At 35.6% G+C, this 19,580-nt stretch overlaps 1 protein-coding gene across 7 annotated transcripts in view; it reads right to left on the reverse strand.

Annotated features, from left to right (window-relative positions):
- LOC119640243 (focal adhesion kinase 1) overlaps positions 1-19,580 on the reverse strand; it is a 99,735-nt gene that overhangs the window by 33,023 nt on the left and 47,132 nt on the right. For 6 of the 7 annotated variants that reach the window (XM_038038135.1, XM_038038131.1, XM_038038134.1 and 3 more), the window contains 11 exons: positions 15,772-15,881; positions 15,438-15,712; positions 14,854-15,367; positions 14,664-14,796; positions 14,464-14,596; positions 14,208-14,349; positions 13,948-14,152; positions 5,895-6,022; positions 4,538-5,835; positions 3,926-4,377; positions 3,758-3,868 (listed from right to left, as the gene is read on the reverse strand). In XM_038038135.1, the coding sequence (XP_037894063.1) occupies positions 3,758-3,868; positions 3,926-4,377; positions 4,538-5,835; positions 5,895-6,022; positions 13,948-14,152; positions 14,208-14,349; positions 14,464-14,596; positions 14,664-14,796; positions 14,854-15,367; positions 15,438-15,712; positions 15,772-15,881 (3,501 nt within the window). The remainder of the gene's footprint in view (positions 1-3,757; positions 3,869-3,925; positions 4,378-4,537; positions 5,836-5,894; positions 6,023-13,947; positions 14,153-14,207; positions 14,350-14,463; positions 14,597-14,663; positions 14,797-14,853; positions 15,368-15,437; positions 15,713-15,771; positions 15,882-19,580) is intronic. The other variant, XM_038038137.1, reaches the window with a different exon arrangement.

The following is a 19,580-nucleotide window of genomic DNA, read 5'->3' on the forward strand; positions in this document are numbered from 1 at the left end:
CACAGGCAGAATCATTTCTGGATTCGAAGCCTTTAAACGGGAACTACAACCATGATGCTGCTTTTATGTCTAAAACGATTCGCACAGCTGCTCTTAACCCTGATTTGTTATTACACAAAAAGGCCAAGTGGTCTGTGCTCTGTCTAATTCAAGTAATAAGAAATCGCCGGACCTATATAATACGGTAATTTTGACTGGCCATATACCTTACATGTGGAAACTGGCAGCAGTTGTTCCAAATCCAAGGTCAAAAAATGTCTCCACGGCATCGGATTATCGCCAAATCTCCGCTTTATCTTGCCTCTTAAAAGTATTAGAAAAGATTATGGCATCTAGATTATCTTGGCTTCTTGAGTTCAAGAAACTGATTACAAAGCAACAAGTTGGTTTCGAGCGGGATGGTAGGTGCATCGACGCTCTTTCACATATTGATTATTTTACAGACAAAGCTATTTCCGAATGGAATCATATAACAATTCTCTCAATTGATTTCGAAAAAGCATTTGACGGAGTTGGTCTCCATGTTATTTTAAGACTATTGAAATCATGGAATGTTGGACCCAAATTCTTCAACTACATCAAATCATTCATGTCGCATTGGCGGTTTAAAGTTAGAATTAACAATTATCTCTCTTATTCATTTCCGCAAGGATTTCCTCTTTCTGTCACGCTTTTCCAGATCGCTTCCAACGACAGTAGAAAAATTCTTTGACGTGTACCGATAATGTCTCGTATCTATTGGAGGAAAGATCTCCGCATGGGCAAACTCGTCAGGGGCTAAAATTTTCGTACAAAACTCAAAAAAAAATGCAAATTTGACGAAAGATATACAGATATGCGATGCAGGGAAATTAATGATTTACCAATACTAAACGGGCATACGCTCCATATTCTCGGGCTCACGTTTTCCAACATATATCGTTGGAAAACAGACTGTTGTCGGTTAAAAAATTCTATTTTACCAATAGTTAATTCCATACAGTACGTTGCTTGGAAAAGCCATGCGCACATTAACACTATTGCTTACCTTACCAAAATACTTATTTTAAGCAGGATTGACTATGCCTTGATAATTTAGGACAATAGCTGAAAATCTCGTAGCAACATCCTCAGACCGGTTTACTACCAAATTCTCAGAGCAAGTTGTTGTGCTTTTCGGACGACGCCCGCATATAATATTATAATTGAAGCTTTAGAAAATAGACTTTATGAGTTAAAAGCTAAAATAGTCCCCAAGCTTCTTAATTCAAACAAATCTATTCTCAGTGATGACGTGAGAAAGATTATTATTGCGAAAATTCAAAAGCCACCATCTGCAATTGACTATTGTTTGTCGTCGCAAAGGAATTGGACATTCCTTTAAAAATTTTCCGCACTTTTGGTGTTAAACCTCCATGGATTTTGAAAGACTGCTCTTTTGACATTTCGCTATCAATACACAAGAAAGAAGATACAGATGGTGGTAGATGCTTCAGAACAGGTTCCTCTCAATCACATATTTCACGAAAATACTTCAACTTTCAACTTTTCCATAAAAACAAACCAAGCCATTGTTACTGACGGTTTGTCTGTATTAAAAGCTATACAGAATCCTTCGACTTCGAGATGGAGCACCATCAACAAATTAAGGAATATCATTACAACACCCGGCGAAAAAATAAGAACGTTATGGGTACCTAGTCATATCGGTTTGTTGGGAAATGAGCGGACTGATCGAGCGGCGAACTATCCTGCGTCTGCACCTCTAATTATGGATGATGTCATGGAAAAGATGGATCTTCAAAGATACATTGGAAGAACGGTTAAAGAGAAAATTACAGAAGTAAATCTACAGTACCATCATTAGCACTTCTCTTTTAATAAATCCGCAATTGTGGACAAATTCTCTCTATAAAGCATTAACTCTACCTTGGTTAGAAGTATTGCATTTGGCACGATTAACCCTTTGGGCATTCTAAAATCAGCTTCAGAACAGAATATTAATTCAATATATTACTTTGTTAAAACTACTAGACTCAATATCTAATGTACATTTATATAAATTAGAGCCGATAGCCTGTGTTGCTAGTGCTCAATGTCCTTTCTAGTCTAAGAATTTACTTCATTAGTCTAAAATTATATTAATAATAACAATAATAATGATAATAATAAAGTAAGTTCTTTGATTTTTTTTGTAAAGGGAACCGATAGAAATCCTATAAGAGTAAAGTAACTAGTGCTAATAAAATTGTACTGTCAGGACACACGTAAAAATTTTTGGATCCAAACGGAGATTTAATTGGTTTAGTCATTAAAGATAACGGTATATAAAAAATGAAAAGAGAAGTTTTGTAACGAAAGCCAAACACACTAAAAAAAAATTGCATGAAAAAAACGGATTTGAGTAAAATAAAATGTAAAAAGAAAAATAATGTTAGATCAAAACGATAATATTTCATTCGTTTGCTACATCAATGGAAAGAAATTTAAAATCGAAACGAGCACAAACAGCAAGTCGTGAACTAAAATATAGAAAGTCTGTAAATTATTTGAGCAGATCCCGAAATTGCTATGATAATGCTAAGTTGTCTATATACTTTGAGAGTCCTAAAGTATTTAGTTTTAATCGAAACGTTGAAGTTGAGCTTTGAGAAAAACTTAAATATTGATATTTCAGATTGTTACGTATCAACCACCGTATTGAAATGTATGGATGTATTTAATTAAAATCAAAAAACAAAATAATGTAACAAAATCTTCCACATCAGCTGAGTTTGTAGCGCTGTTTGAATTTACAGCTCGACTTTTTCTTACCGTTTCGTAAATGAAAGTTATATAAAAGCAAAAATTGACATTGTAAAAGTGAATTCTGAGGAAATTTTAGGCAGATCTTTCTATTGAATCGGATGTAATGTCGAAAAGTTTAGAGATATGCCAAATGTACAATAGTTCGTAAATTATACTAATATCAAAGCACTTTGCAATATTTAGTGCAAGATAATGATACAAATTTAAGGCGGCGTATTGAATTATAACTAAGTTAATATTATGGCAAGTCCATTAAATTAAAGATTCTCACTCGGTGTAAATGCGCTATTAAATTATGGGTAATAATAAGAATAAATATTGTTTAATTTATACATATGCAGTTAATTTATACATATTCATTTAACAACTATATCCTAATAAATCCACCTTTCGAACTTTTAATTTGCATGAGACAATTCGAATCAGAGGTTTTCAAAACACATCTCTTTTGACATAACTGAAGATATAAACATATCATCATAAACATATCAGGACGATTGCCTGGGTATCTAATCTTATGTTTCTGTTTCGACATATTTTCCTATGCTGAATATACGCAGACACCCATTGCAACTCATAGTTTGAATTGTCATACGTTTTTATTATTGGTGATTATCAAAAGCAAACACTGTTACCTTGTTGCGTAGTACTACAAGCTAAGTTGAATCAGCTACTCTTTTTTCGCAGTAACATAGTACACTTAAAAAGTTTTTAAGTTAAGTTATTTTTTAATTGTAAGTTTTTGATAAGTTATCTTTAATTCGCTGGAAAATGTAATTGAAGAGAATGTCGTTGAACAAAGACATAAATACATAAGTTAAGATTAAAAAGTATGATAAAATTATTGAAATATAAAAAGCTATTTATATTTCAATTTAAGAAAAAAATCATGTTCCGAACAAAACTTCGCTCTTTCAAAATATTCCTATCCAAACGTTTCATCGATATGGTTTACTATAAAATTACTCACTTCTTGTACTCTTTATCTAACGTGGTATCACCATATTGTTGCGCTAGTCTCATGGTTGAAACTAGTTCATGCATGTCCTTAGGTAGTACCTTATGAGCCATTTCTACTTCTCTATAAATCGTATGGAGTTAAGATTGCCACTGCGATATATAATTATGTTCAACTCACTTATGAGCTTCTGCTGGTATTAGGGGCGAAAGTTCGTCTACCGATTGTAGCAATTTCCTTAATTCATAACCGATATTTTTGACTAGTTCTAGATAATTACTGCCAGTATCTTGGTCGACCACTTGCGAAAGAGTTATTATTGCCTTTACAACGTTCTTGGTAGCCATATACACTTGATCCTTGCTGCGATCCAAAGTAGGTTTCATAATGATTTTCGGTTGATTTTCACCGAATAACCTGGAATCAGCCATGCCCGATCTTTGATCGACATTCACTTCTGTAGCCATTTTTGGAAAATTTTTCGAATTGTGGGTATGTTGTTTCGGATATACTTCACTTGCACGGCAAAAACCTTTAGCGAGTGAATCATTCCAAGACAATTTTAAAGATCCCGACAAATTGTGGGAATCTACTTCGCTATTGTCTGGCAAAGCGGCTGACTGGTGCAAGTTCTAAAAATATGTAATATAAGAAAGTTTCAGTCCAAATTTGCAAAAAACTTAAATGACTACCAACTAAATTCTCAATAAAACAATTCTAACAAAGCAAGAACTAAAAAGAGAATAATCTTAAAACTTAAATTCAAGACCAATAATATTAATTTTTGCAAACCTCCTCCATTAGCATCTTACAACTATTATTCTTCACAGATGTTGCTGCTAATGGTAATGTCGTAGTTTCCACTACTTCGCACATTTCTTCCGGTGTTTTCTGTTGTTGTTGCGGGTGAACGTTAATATTTTTATTAGTGTCTATATCAACCAAACTTTGATTAATTAAACAGGCGGAACTACTGCCCGGCGCCATTGGAATATAAGTCTGTGCAGGGAACAACGTAAGTGCGTTTTGAGAACAAACGGCTGAATCTGCACCTGCACCGATATAAATATTGCTTTGGGCAGGACACATATCATAAATTTCTTCTTCAAGCGCCCGATATTCGGGGGAAATCTTCATATGATTTTTAAGAACAACAAAGGAAGAGTAAGCTTCCAAACTACCAGTGCAGTAGTAAAAGTGCGAAATGTCCTTATTATGTTGAACTGAACGTTCTAAGCTAGCGCTGCGTGGCACAGATTTACGTGGCGTACTTAGAGTATTGATAAGTGTCTTATTGCGTTCTAATGAACCGCCTATGTAGCGTCCCTTATTTGCTCTACTCAAATAAGGGGTTATAACATTTCTTTCCAAACTACCACATATAGGTTTTAAAATTGTCTTGGCGGTAGTAAGAGAAACGGGTGAATCTTGCAAAATTGGTGAATTTCGTCCAAAGTCGTATATTAGTTGGGGTTTTTCTTCTTTTACTAATGACGCTGGTAGCGATTTTAATGAATAATCAACCTCACCAACATCATTATAGCAAAAGCTTCGGTTGCGGAAAGAAGGATCTAATGAACTTAAGAAGCAGTCACTTTGTCTTGTCAACGTCTGATGGGCACACGAAGCACTATGCGTACTAGTACAGTTGTTTATTTGATCGGCTTTTATTTGAAGGGAAATATTCATTTGAGTTTTTACGTTGTTATCCTTTGAAGAGTTAAATGTTTTTGTTGTTGGTGCTGCCTTTGATTTTAAATACGACCTTAAAATTTCTGCCTTATTTTGCTGCAATGTGTTTAGAACTGCTATCTTATCCTCCCTACTAATAGTATCATCTAACTTGAGAAACTCCGACACTGGCAGCTTGGTAGTTTTCAATGCAATATCATTAGAATTTGTTTTAGATGTGTCTACTTCTACAGCTAAAGTATTAAATACCGAGGCGGGCATTGTATAAGCAGCCGGGTTAATGATACGGTTTTCGTTTTCTTTCATCAAACAGGCCAACACTTCGGGATCTTGAGCTATTATATAGGTCTGCGGACTAAGAGCAGTTTCATCGTATGCTGGCGATAATTTGAAGTTGTCTGAGAAAATATAATTCACTCAGTAAATCAAAATATGGAAATTTAACATGGAAATTTACCTCGAGTTTGCATTATTTTCGCTGGTTTTGAAGGCGGCAAGTCATTGTCTGCGCTCATAAATAAAACACGGGCGTTTTCTTTATTACCAACCTCAAACCCGGCAGCTCTTTCCTCTATTAATATTTCGCTGAAAAATTCATATAAACATTAAAAATGTAATCTATTAAACACCAGAGAATAAATAATAGTTACATGCAACTAGGACAAATCAACCTGCCATTTTATCGTTTTTGTTAACAAGTAATGAATCTAAGAAATACGTTTTGCCAAGAATGTATGACTGTGCACTAAAAGGAATATTGCATGTAAATATAAGTATCCTTTCTAAAATGGAGGATTCGTCCTTTAGTATTGGCCGCGATATAACCCGCTTTTTATCATGAAAAAGAGATTGGAAAAAATTTAAGTTCTTTCAATAGTACACATGTGCGTGTTCACGTGTCCTCGGGAACAATTGTACAATCAGCCAGCAGTTGCTTGTACAAAATTAAAATTAGAACTAAAATTTTGCGAAAGCGCAAGAAAGAAGGGGAAACAAAAATTTATTTTACTTGTGGAACAACTAAATATATTTATTGAGAAAGGATTGGCTGAGAGACACGAGAAAACATAAGCCGCTTAGAGTGGAAGAACGTGTCGTAATACATTTGACACTATGTAAAAATCGACTTAAGGTAAGCGATAAAAAGCACCCAGGGTATATTAACGCATGGGCAATGGCAAGCAAGGTTGCATTGAAGACGATAAAACGGTACAGATCGCTACAAGTTATCTGCTTCGTCATTGCTTCAAAGAATAATGATAACATTATTATTATATATTATAATCCAAAGAATCATATGTCGTGAATTCTAGAATAGGGGAGATAGCAGTCGCTTTGCTGGAGACTAACGACAAAGTGGACGATAAAAAAACTTCTGGCTGTGACGGTATAAAAAATATGGTGTAAAGTCAGTGATCTGAAGCAGACTAGAAATTTTTGTTACAATGTTCCAATGAAAGAATCGACTAAGATTCCATCAGGCGTAGTGCACTAACCGCAACCAGCCTCCGCGATGTCGTCTCTTGGGGAGGGGAGCGGTTGCGCAAGTGTATGTGAGAGGTAAGTTAAGCATGTAGGCGCCGTGGATCGAGCATGCTGCTGGCCATCTTTGGAAGACACCTCAACAGAAAAAAATGGCACATACATAGGCGTACAAAGAAACACTTAAAATCAAATTCGCAAACACTACACACATAAAAAATGATTGCTAAATAGTGCGGTACAACAACGGTATCTTGCCGGCGAAAAATTTGGCGAGTATCGGTGAAGTTGGATACGATGTAAATGACATAGGTGCCTTTTAAATAAGCAGATTGGTGGTGAAAACAACCAAGCGGACGCAAAACTTGGCAAACAAATAGAGGCACTAACCAATATGCTGGTTGGTAATCGGCACACAATCAACCCTGCACAAAAGATCCGAATCCAAAATGGAAGCAGTTCGAAAAGCAGTCAAGTACCCGCTTTTCACCTTTTCTAGTAACGATAGTGGGTAGCTAGAAAAAAAAAAATTCCGTGGGGAAAAATCCAAAAAAACCAGCGAAAAATATGAAACCTAAGCCGAAACCACTACTTAAAAGGTAAAAAACGTTAAAGAAAATTGGAAATATGATGTTCTGTTACGTATAGACAATAGTCGAAGATAATACTAATGTAAAACAACTTTGCATTAATGTGGGAGAAGTGTTTCGCATGGGAGCGAAGATTAAAATATGTAATCGCTCAGAAAATCATGTAGAAGTACGCAAAGTTCGATTCATTCGGCTTTCGCGAATAAGGCAAAACTATTACTGGACAAAGAAACAGTAAAATTAGCTTCGTTGCTTGTCGAATTAAAAAAAGAAAATTATATTGGAATACTTTAAATATCTAGAATGCGGCCATTTTGTGAGCAGAATATGGGCAATGTAGGCAGAAGTAAATACTGTTTTGATTGTAGTGAGCTAGGCCATCTCGTCAGCGGCTTGGAAAACGAGTCGTGGAAGTGGTTTTCCTATGAAGCAAAAATGAGTGCTGCAACTTAGATTAAGCCATTGTACTTTTGTAAAAGAGTTACTAGACCAAAACGTACGGAAGAAATATGTAGATGTAGCAATTCTGAGCTAGCCGTATAAAGTGCCACGAACAAATGGTCGATAAAGGATGAACTGAGCGAACCCGCTATTTAACATTGTAGCAGGTGAACTAAAAAGTTAAAAGTGATGTCAATACAGAACGGGTTCGTGGGTAGTGAGACAGATGATGTTTATATATCCAGCTGCGGTGTCTCAAGATGATGAACATGTAAACGACGAGTTACGCGCCCAAGTCAACAGGAAACCCCTCTAATAGTGGTAGACGGCGTTGATGTATAGGCTACGGAATGAGAATGTCCAAATGCAAGTCCCAACGGCTGTTTCGCTAACAAGAGTATAAAAACAAACGACGGCTAAAAAAGCAATCGTTACAACTAATCGTAACAGTTTTCGTAGACTGAACGATGATATAGAAACTAACCCAAAGGGCATAAGAAACCCGAAATGCAAGTATAATACAGTATCAAAATAAATAACTAGACAGCTAGGGCACATAAATAATGAAAATTTATCTGATCAGATGGTATATCGAATAATGGCAAACTGAAGTGTTCGTCGGACTTTACAAAAACTGTCTAGCCGGAAAAAATAATTAGTTTTGATGCCTAATCAAGTAAACTTAAATGAAATCGCAAAGCGTTCTATTTGTAACTGACACTACAAGTTTTAGAACAGCTAATTTGTAATCACCTATCACAGGCCATACCTTAGTCAGGAGAACTATACGACATGCAGTTCGGATTTCGAAGCCGAAATGGTCGATCGCAGACCCTACCCTAGAAACGTTTTCGACGTACTATGATGTATTGCAGCTACATATCCCTGAGCAGACTAAAATAACAAGCTCTGTCGATGATGCAGCTGTCGTAATTCTTGCCCAACATGCTGATGATATTAATTGCATAGCGGAAAACATGATCAACTTCGCTTATAGATCGTGTCCGAAAAGGTAGCGTTACCACTAAGGAAGCGATAGGATATCTCGAAGTGATAATCGACGATAATCAAAGTTCGTACGTCAAAATCTTAGCTCGGAAGGAGCAGCCGTAATTATAATTGCAGTAGGTCTAACGACAAGCGTAAGAAGCCAAAATCAAAATCGCAGACACAAACAAATCGACATTGTGAAATTTTTAATACTATATGCGAGTCTTAAATAATGTGGGGTGACGATGAATCTTCAATTCTGCAGCACGGGCGTTGCGTACTGTTTATGTGCGATAAGGAAAATGACTGTCACGGATCGTCGATAGATGCCACTCTGGTTAGCTGCTAGAATTCGGATCAACGTTTTCCGCATAAAGCAGAAACTCAAGGAAGAAATGCTGGCTTGCCAGATATACAATCCTACGCGAATGCCAAATCAGATGAAAGTAGAATAACGGACATGACGCTTGACACAAACCATAGGAAATGGCTCTTTGCAGTGTAAATGCAAGTTTTTCTTTAATGCAGCTACTCACGGGGTTCGCCTGCTACAAACCTTACCTGAAAAAATGAAATCGACTCGCGAAATCACAATATGTGACAGAAAACGACGAGCATGTTTTTTTCAATGCGTCCATCTGGAGCAGCGGATAAAAAAGCTGCGAACTTTGCAAAGATATCCACATCTATAAATCTCATGCAACATTTAAAACCATATGCGTATGAGTGGCGTAATAGGCAAAAATGACAGTTACTAAGCCAGTGTTCGCTGGTTAAAACTTCAGGTGTTGTATATTTTACTTAGGTCGTAGCTGTGGCGAGTGGTAAGTCAATAAAGGCATCGCATTTATCGATTGGAGATATATCCATTTTGTTGCGAGTGCGACCTCTTATTGTGATTGTTCGATATTAAGGAAAAAAGGGGGTGAGCCAAATTACACTGAATTTTGACAATAACTTGCAAGATTTTGCGAAACAATGGACAAAGTAAAATCGCACAGCTTGAAAAAAAACTCGAGACAAAAACATACGGCACTGAGCATTTATTCAGAATGCCAAAGGCGGGGAAACTCTTTTTATGTTTAAGATTCTCAAAACGGGCCTGTCCAGTGTAAATGTGATGATGAATCCGTGTGCTAAAAAAACTTACGACTATTATTCTTTTGTGGACAGGTTAAATGACTCCTAGTCGCTTAAGCATTCATAGTTTATCTTTCTTATAAACCTCTTGCCTTGAAATTATTGTAATTTCTCAGTAGTTTATAAATAATGTACTGTGTACAATGTACTAATGTACTATTGACATCTTACATACAATCGCACATTGTAACCTTATGACCACAATGGATAATAATAGAGCAACTTGATTCAAGTGATAGCCTTAGTTCCTAATTTTCTTAGTTCCACTATTGCTTTATAGCAACAGACTACAGTTGCATAGTATATATATTCTGCATAGTATATACATACAAAAAGTTAGCAGCAAATTGGAAAATAATGTACTGTTGTCTTCTACTTGGTGAAGATATGCAGTGTGCAAGTTGGAAAATGTAAGGATAAGATGCAAGAGCAAAACCACTGAAAATTTGCACGGACTCTCGAGATATAGAATATGCTTTGAAAAACAAATAATTATTCAGACAAGTGTGTTAATAACAATATCTCTCAGCTTAGTAATGGAGATACTGTCATAAGAAGTGTTGATATCAATCGCAACAAGAATTATTTCAAAATCTAGTTCCTTTAGTTGATATACTGGACGGCAGAGGACTGAGATTATCAGCCGCCTTCATTTCAGTGAGTCCATTCTTCATCATTCTCTCTATTTTTAGTAAAACAGAAGTAGGGAAGTTTGTTCAGACATCCTTGTGTAACGTCCACGAACGCAGTTTTGTCTTAGTATGGGGATAATACTTATTATTTTCCAAGAGAGCTTCACGGGAGAAGCCAGAAAAGTCGAAAAATATTTTGGGGGAATCTGACAGAGCTTTGATATGTGATTTTAGCAGAATTACCCACTAATGGCCAATCCCTAAGACTAATTTAAGATCAGTCGAAGGGTAAGGTGGACGTCGCAGTACATTGTTCTGACACCATACGAATTTTCGCTTTTTTCCCATTCTTTTTAATTTTCACTTTCCTTTGTTAAGTATCATTCACTACATAAATATGCATTTTGGATTATTGCTTTGATTGTGAACATTGGTATTAAGACTTGAAATCACTAATTATAGCAAGTTAAAACTTCAAATTCGTGCAAACCCTACCATTGCAATTCTTTACCTATTTTTAGAAAAATTATGGTTTGCTGCAATATAAAAGCTAACTTTTAATAAGAACTCTTATATATGGGAAGAATTCCGGAAAAAAGGTTTACGTAGTGCAAGCGGGAAACTGCATACCCAGTAGTGTAGAGTGTGTGTAGGGCCAGTGAGTATTTAATGTACGATCCCGGAGGGTATCGCATCACCGATTATTGAATAAAATGGTGTGCCGGCTGTGGACCTGCTGTCCGTCGATTTGCTTTCGCCAAGACCATTATTAACGTATAAAGTTATGGACCAAATGAATCAGCTGGCAATATCTAAACAGAAGCGATTAGAAATGCTACCCAAGGCTCCTAAGGGTGCGTATGCTGAACCTGTAAAAAGTAGTCCGACTGTGTCGCAATCGATCTGTCGTCAAAGACTAACGCAAATAGTTAAGTTGGGTTAGCCTCCTCTTTTCCTAATAATAATGTTGAAAGACGTGAATTAGCTTCGGTTCCACCAAGGAAAGCGGCGTTTACTTTCACGCTGGTTCTCTGTACGGTAGTAATTGATATGAAATTTCATATTGCATTCTAATATCAACCTAAACAGACTTTCCATCTTTAAGTTGAAATCATAAGAAGATCGAATAATTGCTTCGCTCAAACTGCTGTTGCCCACGAAAGACCTCAAAGCTATAGTGGACAAGTTATTCTGGCCAAAGGATACTCTGGATAGAGAATTCACACCCTCGGCGGTTAAGATAAATAAACCAGTAATTTCCATTCACCTAAATGTTAAGGACCTAAATTCAAAACTTCGCTCTTCTTTCCTAAATTCAATAAGCACGGAGGTTTTCCGTTTGGCCATCACTGAAGGTTGGTTATAGCTTTATTTACATTCGTCGGAACTTTTTCACAATTCTTTCCAGCTTACCAGAAAAGATCGATTGGATCAGATCCCTTCTATTCAGTTAAATTTCCTAATCCTCCCGGCGAAAATTAGCAATAAACAGTTATACGTAACTTCCTTCCACATTCCACCCAAATGCGGATATCTCCATTTATAAGAAACATGCTACCCTCATTTGTGACGGGGCTGAAAAGGCTAAACTTATTGATATAATTATAGCGTTCAATTTGCGGCAAGACGCTTGGTGTTATAGTAAAAATTCTAGCTATATTGTCGCCACTTCAACATCTGATAGAGCTATTGTGTTTTTCAATGAATGATTTGCTCGTCATTTACTGCAATACAACCGTTCTCCTAATTGTAATGGCAGACGCCTAGATTGTTGTTTGCCATTTCCAATAGTTGTAAATCGCTGTCCATCTTTTAGTTTACCTGAGAACCCGTATCATCTAGCAATTCGTATTTCCTGTCTTTGCTGGTATGATGGTCCTTTGAACTACTCTAATGCGCGAAATCCAACGTCCTGCAATAAATATGATTTTAACAAAACCAATATTTTACTCCTTAAATCTCATCTTTCACACGTTAGGCTTAATTTCTCTGCTGTCTGCGTTCTTTAATACACTAAACCTAGCTACTTCTGCATCTGTTCCGATGAAGCAACCTCGCCCTCGAAGCAGATACCCGCCATGATTTAACAAGGCAATTAAATATTACAAAAATAGAAAAATCAAACCTTCCGAACAATTTATGAAAAGTGTTTCCGCTTACAAATGTTTCGCCTATTCTACGTCAAGGCATAGATTTAACTACAATTACCTCAACGACCAATATTATAGCAGATACCTTCAGTTAATAAGACCCTCACTGCTTGTTAATCCTAGATATTTTTTTAAATTTGTCAATTCCGAAAGAAAAATCTCCATATATTCCTCGCATATTTCTTTCAATGGGCCTTAGTCCTGTGATGATATTCTAACCTCGAAACTCTTTGCTGATACTTCCGACGAAATTTTTCAACCACTAATTCCGATTCAATTGTTAACCATCCGCATCCGATATCTAACACGGTTTTGTTTCCTAACTTAGTCATTTCAAAAAATGATGCTTTAGATGGCTTAAACTCTCCACAATATAGTTCTGCACCTGGACCTGACAAGGGGGGGAAGTGCTCGACTAAAGTAGGTTGAGAATTAAGATTAAGTGAAGGACTAGACAGACGACGGGAGATAGCGGAGACCCAGTCAGAAATAGAGGTTTCGGGTTGGGACAAGGTAAAGTTGCCAAAAGGAAACCTTGACGGGAGGAGCTAGCTACAAATAGTCCGTGTCGAGGGTCAGACTGGTGCGGTCGAGTAGGGTAACCAGAACAAAGAGGAACAGAACGAAGAATTAGTTAAGAGAGAATAATTAGTTAAGAGAGAATAATTAGTTAAGTTGACGCAACGAGTTAGTTAAGTTTAGGCAGTAGAAGAGTACGCTTTGAGCTGGAAAAGCGAATAGTACTATTGATGCTGATTGTAAGCAAATTGGAAAATTAATAAATAAAGTGAAGGCTTCTGAACTCTAAATTATTTAAAGAAAAACATCAAAAGATAAAAATTCTTGTAAGCACCAGGGCATGGGTAAAAGCGCTCACAGTACATTGTATAGACAGGATTTTGATAGATCAAAAGTTCAATGGGTGATACATTTTTGGTGATACCTCCTAAGTTCTCGAGCCATATATTGACCAAAATGTTACATGAAACTTTTAATACCATTTCAAAGAAGATTCCACACATTTTTGGGCAGGCTTCGTTGAGGTAAGAATTAACTTAAGAGTATAAAAGCAAACAAACACTTACTAAAGAGTTTCTTTTATTCTTTTAAAGTTTGGCCTTTTTGAGGGCTCGTAAGCCCAGCATTGCGACAATAAGCTGTATAAGCGCGGCGGACAGTTGTTAGGAAAAGGCAACCGTTCACCATTTTCTAATTTAGCGATGACATCACTATTTTTGATTCCCTGAAACGGTTTAACGCCCAGCATTAAGATCTCCCAAGTGCAAACGCCTGAAAATCGCAATTGAAAGCAATTTCGGGTTAATCCTTATTTTTTATCAATTACCAAACATCCAGACATCGCTGGCTACGGTGAAGCGACGAAAATTTATTGATTCAGGAGCCATCCATTTTATTGGCAGCATGCACATGCTAGAATGATAGTACGATTGTTCTGACACCCATCGTGACAATCCAAAATCTGCCAACTAGAATTTTTAAGAGCAATGCGTTTTTTTCACTTCAAGTACAAGTATTTAATGAGACAATTAAAAGTTTTTCGAGCCAAAGAATCTACCATCTATTATATACAGTTGCTTTACCTTGATACAAGTGGGTGAACGAACGAGAACATTACGGGCAGCGATATCGCGATGAACAAATTTTTTAGACTCCAAATAACTTAGAGCCGTTGATAGTTGATAGCAGTATAACAATAAAATCTCCTTGCATAACCTATAGCAACAAAATCCAAACATACTTAAGTTAAATTATTGTTCAAAAAATCTGCGAATCTCCTCACTTTTCAGCATTTGATTTTAAGTACGCCCTCAGTTCACCATATTCAGCCAATTCCATTACAATCCAAACAGGGGATTCACTACATATACCTATAAGTCGTATTATATGGGGATGATCGAATTTTTGCATCACATCTGCAAAAAAGAGCGAATAATATACATAGATCAATATCGTATTTTGATGACACTTACAAGCTTCTTCTAAAAACCGTTCCATCTTTTCGGGATCATCGTTAGTTTTACATGTTTTTACGGCCACTTGTATGGCGGCAGATTCAGTTATCTTTTCATCTGTTTGAGTCTCCCGCGATCCCCCCTTTATTTTTGTGTGATAAGTGCCTACGTAAACATCGCCAAATTGACCTACACCTATGGTACTTTTCAGAACGATCTCAGAACGATCCAATTCATAATTACGTACAGCCGGCGTTGAATAATCCCCCTCGTCGTCCACTGTACCGATTTCAACGTAGTCAGCAGTTAATTTTGGTTTCACATTCAGTTGGGTGGGACTATCCGCATTATGCCCATCAAAAATATTAGTCACAAATATGTCGCCTTTACTTATCTGAACGGCGTCCCTATTACCTTCTCTCGTTTCATCAATTTGGTGTTGGTTACTGATTGGATTCCATAATGTGTAAACTTGATTTTTATTAATCAATAAGCAGTAGCCTTCTATAAGACTTGCTACGCTGGTAGCAGTCTGTAAAAGAATGACGATTTTCTTTCGACGTTCTTTTTCCGATTCTACTTTTTCGATTTTTATTACTTACGTTATAACCATTGCATGTTATTACCAAATCCTCCTCATTACTAGTGGTTTTTATTCTTACTTGCGTTTTCATATTACGACAGTTACAAGATCTTCTCGTCACATTATCGTCGACATGAAGACAGCGGTGCGGATATCGCGTTTGATAATTAAGATCCTTTTCTTTACTGGAATGTATGTCGTCTTTTGGTAAAAATAGGGTAATTATACGACGAATGTCTTTAAATGTTGCCACTTGCGTTACTTTTGCTTGTGGATGAGTTTGATATGAAATTCCTAGCAAAAAATTAAGAACATTATTATATTAATATGTTTAGATAAAAAAATAATTTTACCTATTGTCGGACCTACGTACAGAAAACCAGATATATTCCAGGAAGAACTTAACGTGACTGAAAATTTTTCGTAGTCAGTCTCATGAAATTTTTTTACTATGTTGAAATATCTAAAAAAAGAAAAAAGGTTCACAGAAAGTAACGCACACGAAAGCGCTGAATATGGTAACCAGAATATAAAGACGAATAATCTTTCTTTTTTTACAATTAGCTGTTAAGTTAATTTATTTATAACAAGTTGTACATGCTGATTAACTGTTGTATAAACAGTTCGAGACTGGAACTGTTGTATTTGTTTGCGGTTTTATAGAGCTTTCCGTTAATCTTCTTTAGAATATGGCGACGTTTATATTTTTGTTGAGAACATTAAGCAGCGACGATGAAGCGTTCCAGAATCTTGAAACAGAACCATTATTTTATGAAAATCGGAGCAGAGTCTTAGTTAAATGCAAAATTAACCAAAATTGTCCCCTTTGCATTAAAGAAAATCCAGATATTGTTCCTAAAACGCGTTTGCATACACAATAGTTGACAGTTGACAGTTTGGAATAAATGTTGGAAAAGGAAAATGGCAAAGCAGACGTTGCTATTGGAGAACGTTATAAAAAGATTACTATTAATTTTTTCTAGCACGAATAAGGTGATTTCGATTTAGGCGATATGTGGTTTAACAGGTTAACGCAACACTCCGTACATCGCAATAATTTGTTGCGAGAAAAATTCGATAACCACCTAACCTCCAGAAATGCTGCTGTAAATTGGTCGCTTTTTCTCTGAAGAGATGTAAAACGATTGGTTGGCTGTAAAATGAGACCGCGCTTATGTTCCCGATAATGGAAAATCGAGATAAAATCATAGAAAATGAAGAGCAGGTTTAGCACAGTAATGGTAAATTAATTGCATCGCTAATACCCGTCGGACTTCCTGGAAGTTTCAATGGACGTATATCCATGGGAAAAAAATCATCAACTAAGTTATCAGGATATCGACAGCGAAATTGATGTGGACCTTGATATTGAATACAACGAAGTAGAAGGCACATCTAAAATGTCTATAATGAAGCAACAGGAACAATCAGCACGCCGTTTTTTTTCTGCGTATTCCTTTTTGAAAAAGGGCGCTACTGTAAGGTTTAACTTTCATGATCGAGCGAGACTTTATTACAGGCAGTCGTCTCAAAACTTTTTTATAACAGAAAAATTATATCGCAGAAAAACGGTACTTACAAAGGCCTTTTGACAGCACGAACTGTGCGATTTCCACTGCACTAAAGGCAAAGACGATTTAGGTGTTAGGAAATTCTTAATAAAATTGCGGAGGTAACTAAAGGTCAAAGGCTACTATTTACTGGACTTTCCTTTAAAGGCGTTATTGCACAAAAACTCAAAAGCGTGGCCTGGCAGCATGCCGATTTAGAGTTATGGCAGATTGAATGGTAACATTTATTTACTATAGTAAGTTATATGTATATTAAATTATATATTTATATTATATTTTATATTAGCTTAAGAAACCTAACTTCATGAGCTTGAAATAGACATTGGAAAATCAACAATATAAAACCCATAAGTAACGCGCCGCATACAGCACGTCAGCAATAGCAAATGGTTCCTACAACTTTTTTTTCTATTTAGAAAATTACAAAACTTTCAACGAAATTTGTTAAAGCATTACATTTCCGAAATTGGCTGTGGTTTTCCTCCCGTACATACATATATACTGAAGCGTATAATCATAAAGGTATATAATTTTCTGTTTTATAAAACTTTAACATACGCAGTTTGAGGCCATATCGAGAAACCTTTAAGGTAGTTTTAGGTGCTTCCAAGTAATATGAAGTACGAATAAGCACAACGGTTAAATTTGATGAATTTGATCTTACTCTACATAAAATAGCAGTTTGCATCTAGTATTATTGAGGTATTCAGTTTATACAATTTAGACACTCAAAAAACTTTCGAATGGCTTATCAGTTAATAAACCAACTCTTTCTAGATGCTTAGAAAAATATAGATGTGGGGAAAAATCCTATTAATAGTTACCTTATATGGCGAAACATATCTAATTCTGTGTTTTTCGTGTGAATACGCACTATAAAATACATCCAATTGCTTATATACGAAAAAGATGAAACGGTATATATGTATGTAGAAAATATAATTTTTTTTCTTCCCATCGTTTATTAGACATATAGGAATTCGAAAGTGTACGTTCGGCGAATGCTTCGATAAATTTCAATGAAAATTTACAAATCAAGAAATAAGAAGATATTTCATTATTAAAAAAAAGATGATGTATTTTTTTATATTTATCTTTATGTAATTTTCTTATATCCCATTTTCCATATCACACATCCACATGAGTTACTCTACGTAGCGCCTATGGACTATCACATTGGCTCTAACGCATTATTTTATTCCTTCAGTTTTTTTAGCTTCTTTTTTGTTTTCATAGATTTTACAAGAATACATTTTTGGTTATAAATTTTTTTATTCAATAATGGAAAGTTGAAATCCTTTTGTTTGAAATACCCATATCAAAATGACAGTTGATATCATCTCCAATGTCATCACATAAATCATCCGTTCTAATATCATAAATAAATGAATCAGTATCCATATAATTTAGATTAATATTTCTCTTATATTCAGGTTTCATGTAACCGCAATAAAAATTATACATTCTCCATTTTGATAATTCTAAGAGGGTACCAATATAAATTGGTTTATTGCACTCGACATATATCATTTCGTTTGAAATTCTATGTAAACTATGAAAATTTGACCTAGTTATAAGAGCTCTCTTCCCCAACGTTCTACCTCTATTCTCCCATTCGAACAATATTTTAATAACTTTTCTTTATATACATTTTTCGTAGTCTTGCTGTAGACTACTGACTACTGCTGTAGATTATTCAGCAACTTGAAAAAATTTTCTTCGAAAGATTTTTTCGTTTACGTTCTATGATAATTATTCCAATCCTTATATTTGTTTAACCTGTTCGATTGATTAAATTTAAGTATTCTATGTATTTATTTTAAAACAACACCATATCGAATGCACTGTTGAATGTTTCGATAGTGGATAACGTTGTTATTTTTCCGATTAGTATACTGTAAGTCGGCATGCTGTCCAGGATTTTGGAATCTTTGTACAAGACTCTTAATAGTAAGTGATTTGTATACTCGCTGCACTCATGGTCCGTGGTGAACCAATCGGTCGGTACCTTATTTTATCAACGATTAGTCCCCTAGTATCTAACACATGCTTATTCTCATATTATTCTGCTGCAAAGATTTCATATTGGCGCCGGTATATTTCAAAAATTTCGCCTTTGGGGTTTTTGCGCTATAAGTTTTGTGTGGTATGAAGAGTTCGTATCTACCAGTTTTCTCAACAATATATACGATATATTTTCTAAAGAATAGAGTCTCGAAATATATATTGTGGGTATTAAAAAAAGTAAGAATGTTATATTCTCGTACTCCCCCCAAATTCTTTTATTTGATACCTATATCTCTAGTATTATTAAGAAAAACATACTCGCGCGGTCTATTACATTCATTTTAGAGTTAACCATTTTTAGCCAGATAATTTATCTTCATTTGAGAAATATGCAAAATAGTTTGAAACATTATGTCTTGTTTGCGTTATGATAAATAAGCATAAAACCTCAAAGAAGTGAAAGAAAAACTTTAATCAATCGTAACTTTGTCTGGACATGATCGATTGTCTCAATTTTCGGATGTAAAAACCAGAGTGTTTCGTAAAGCAAATACGGAAATAATTTCCGACTAACGAGCAAAAAT

This window comes from Glossina fuscipes, unplaced genomic scaffold (genome assembly GCF_014805625.2).
Source record: "Glossina fuscipes isolate IAEA_lab_2018 unplaced genomic scaffold, Yale_Gfus_2 116, whole genome shotgun sequence".
NCBI classification, from domain to species: domain Eukaryota; kingdom Metazoa; phylum Arthropoda; class Insecta; order Diptera; family Glossinidae; genus Glossina; species Glossina fuscipes.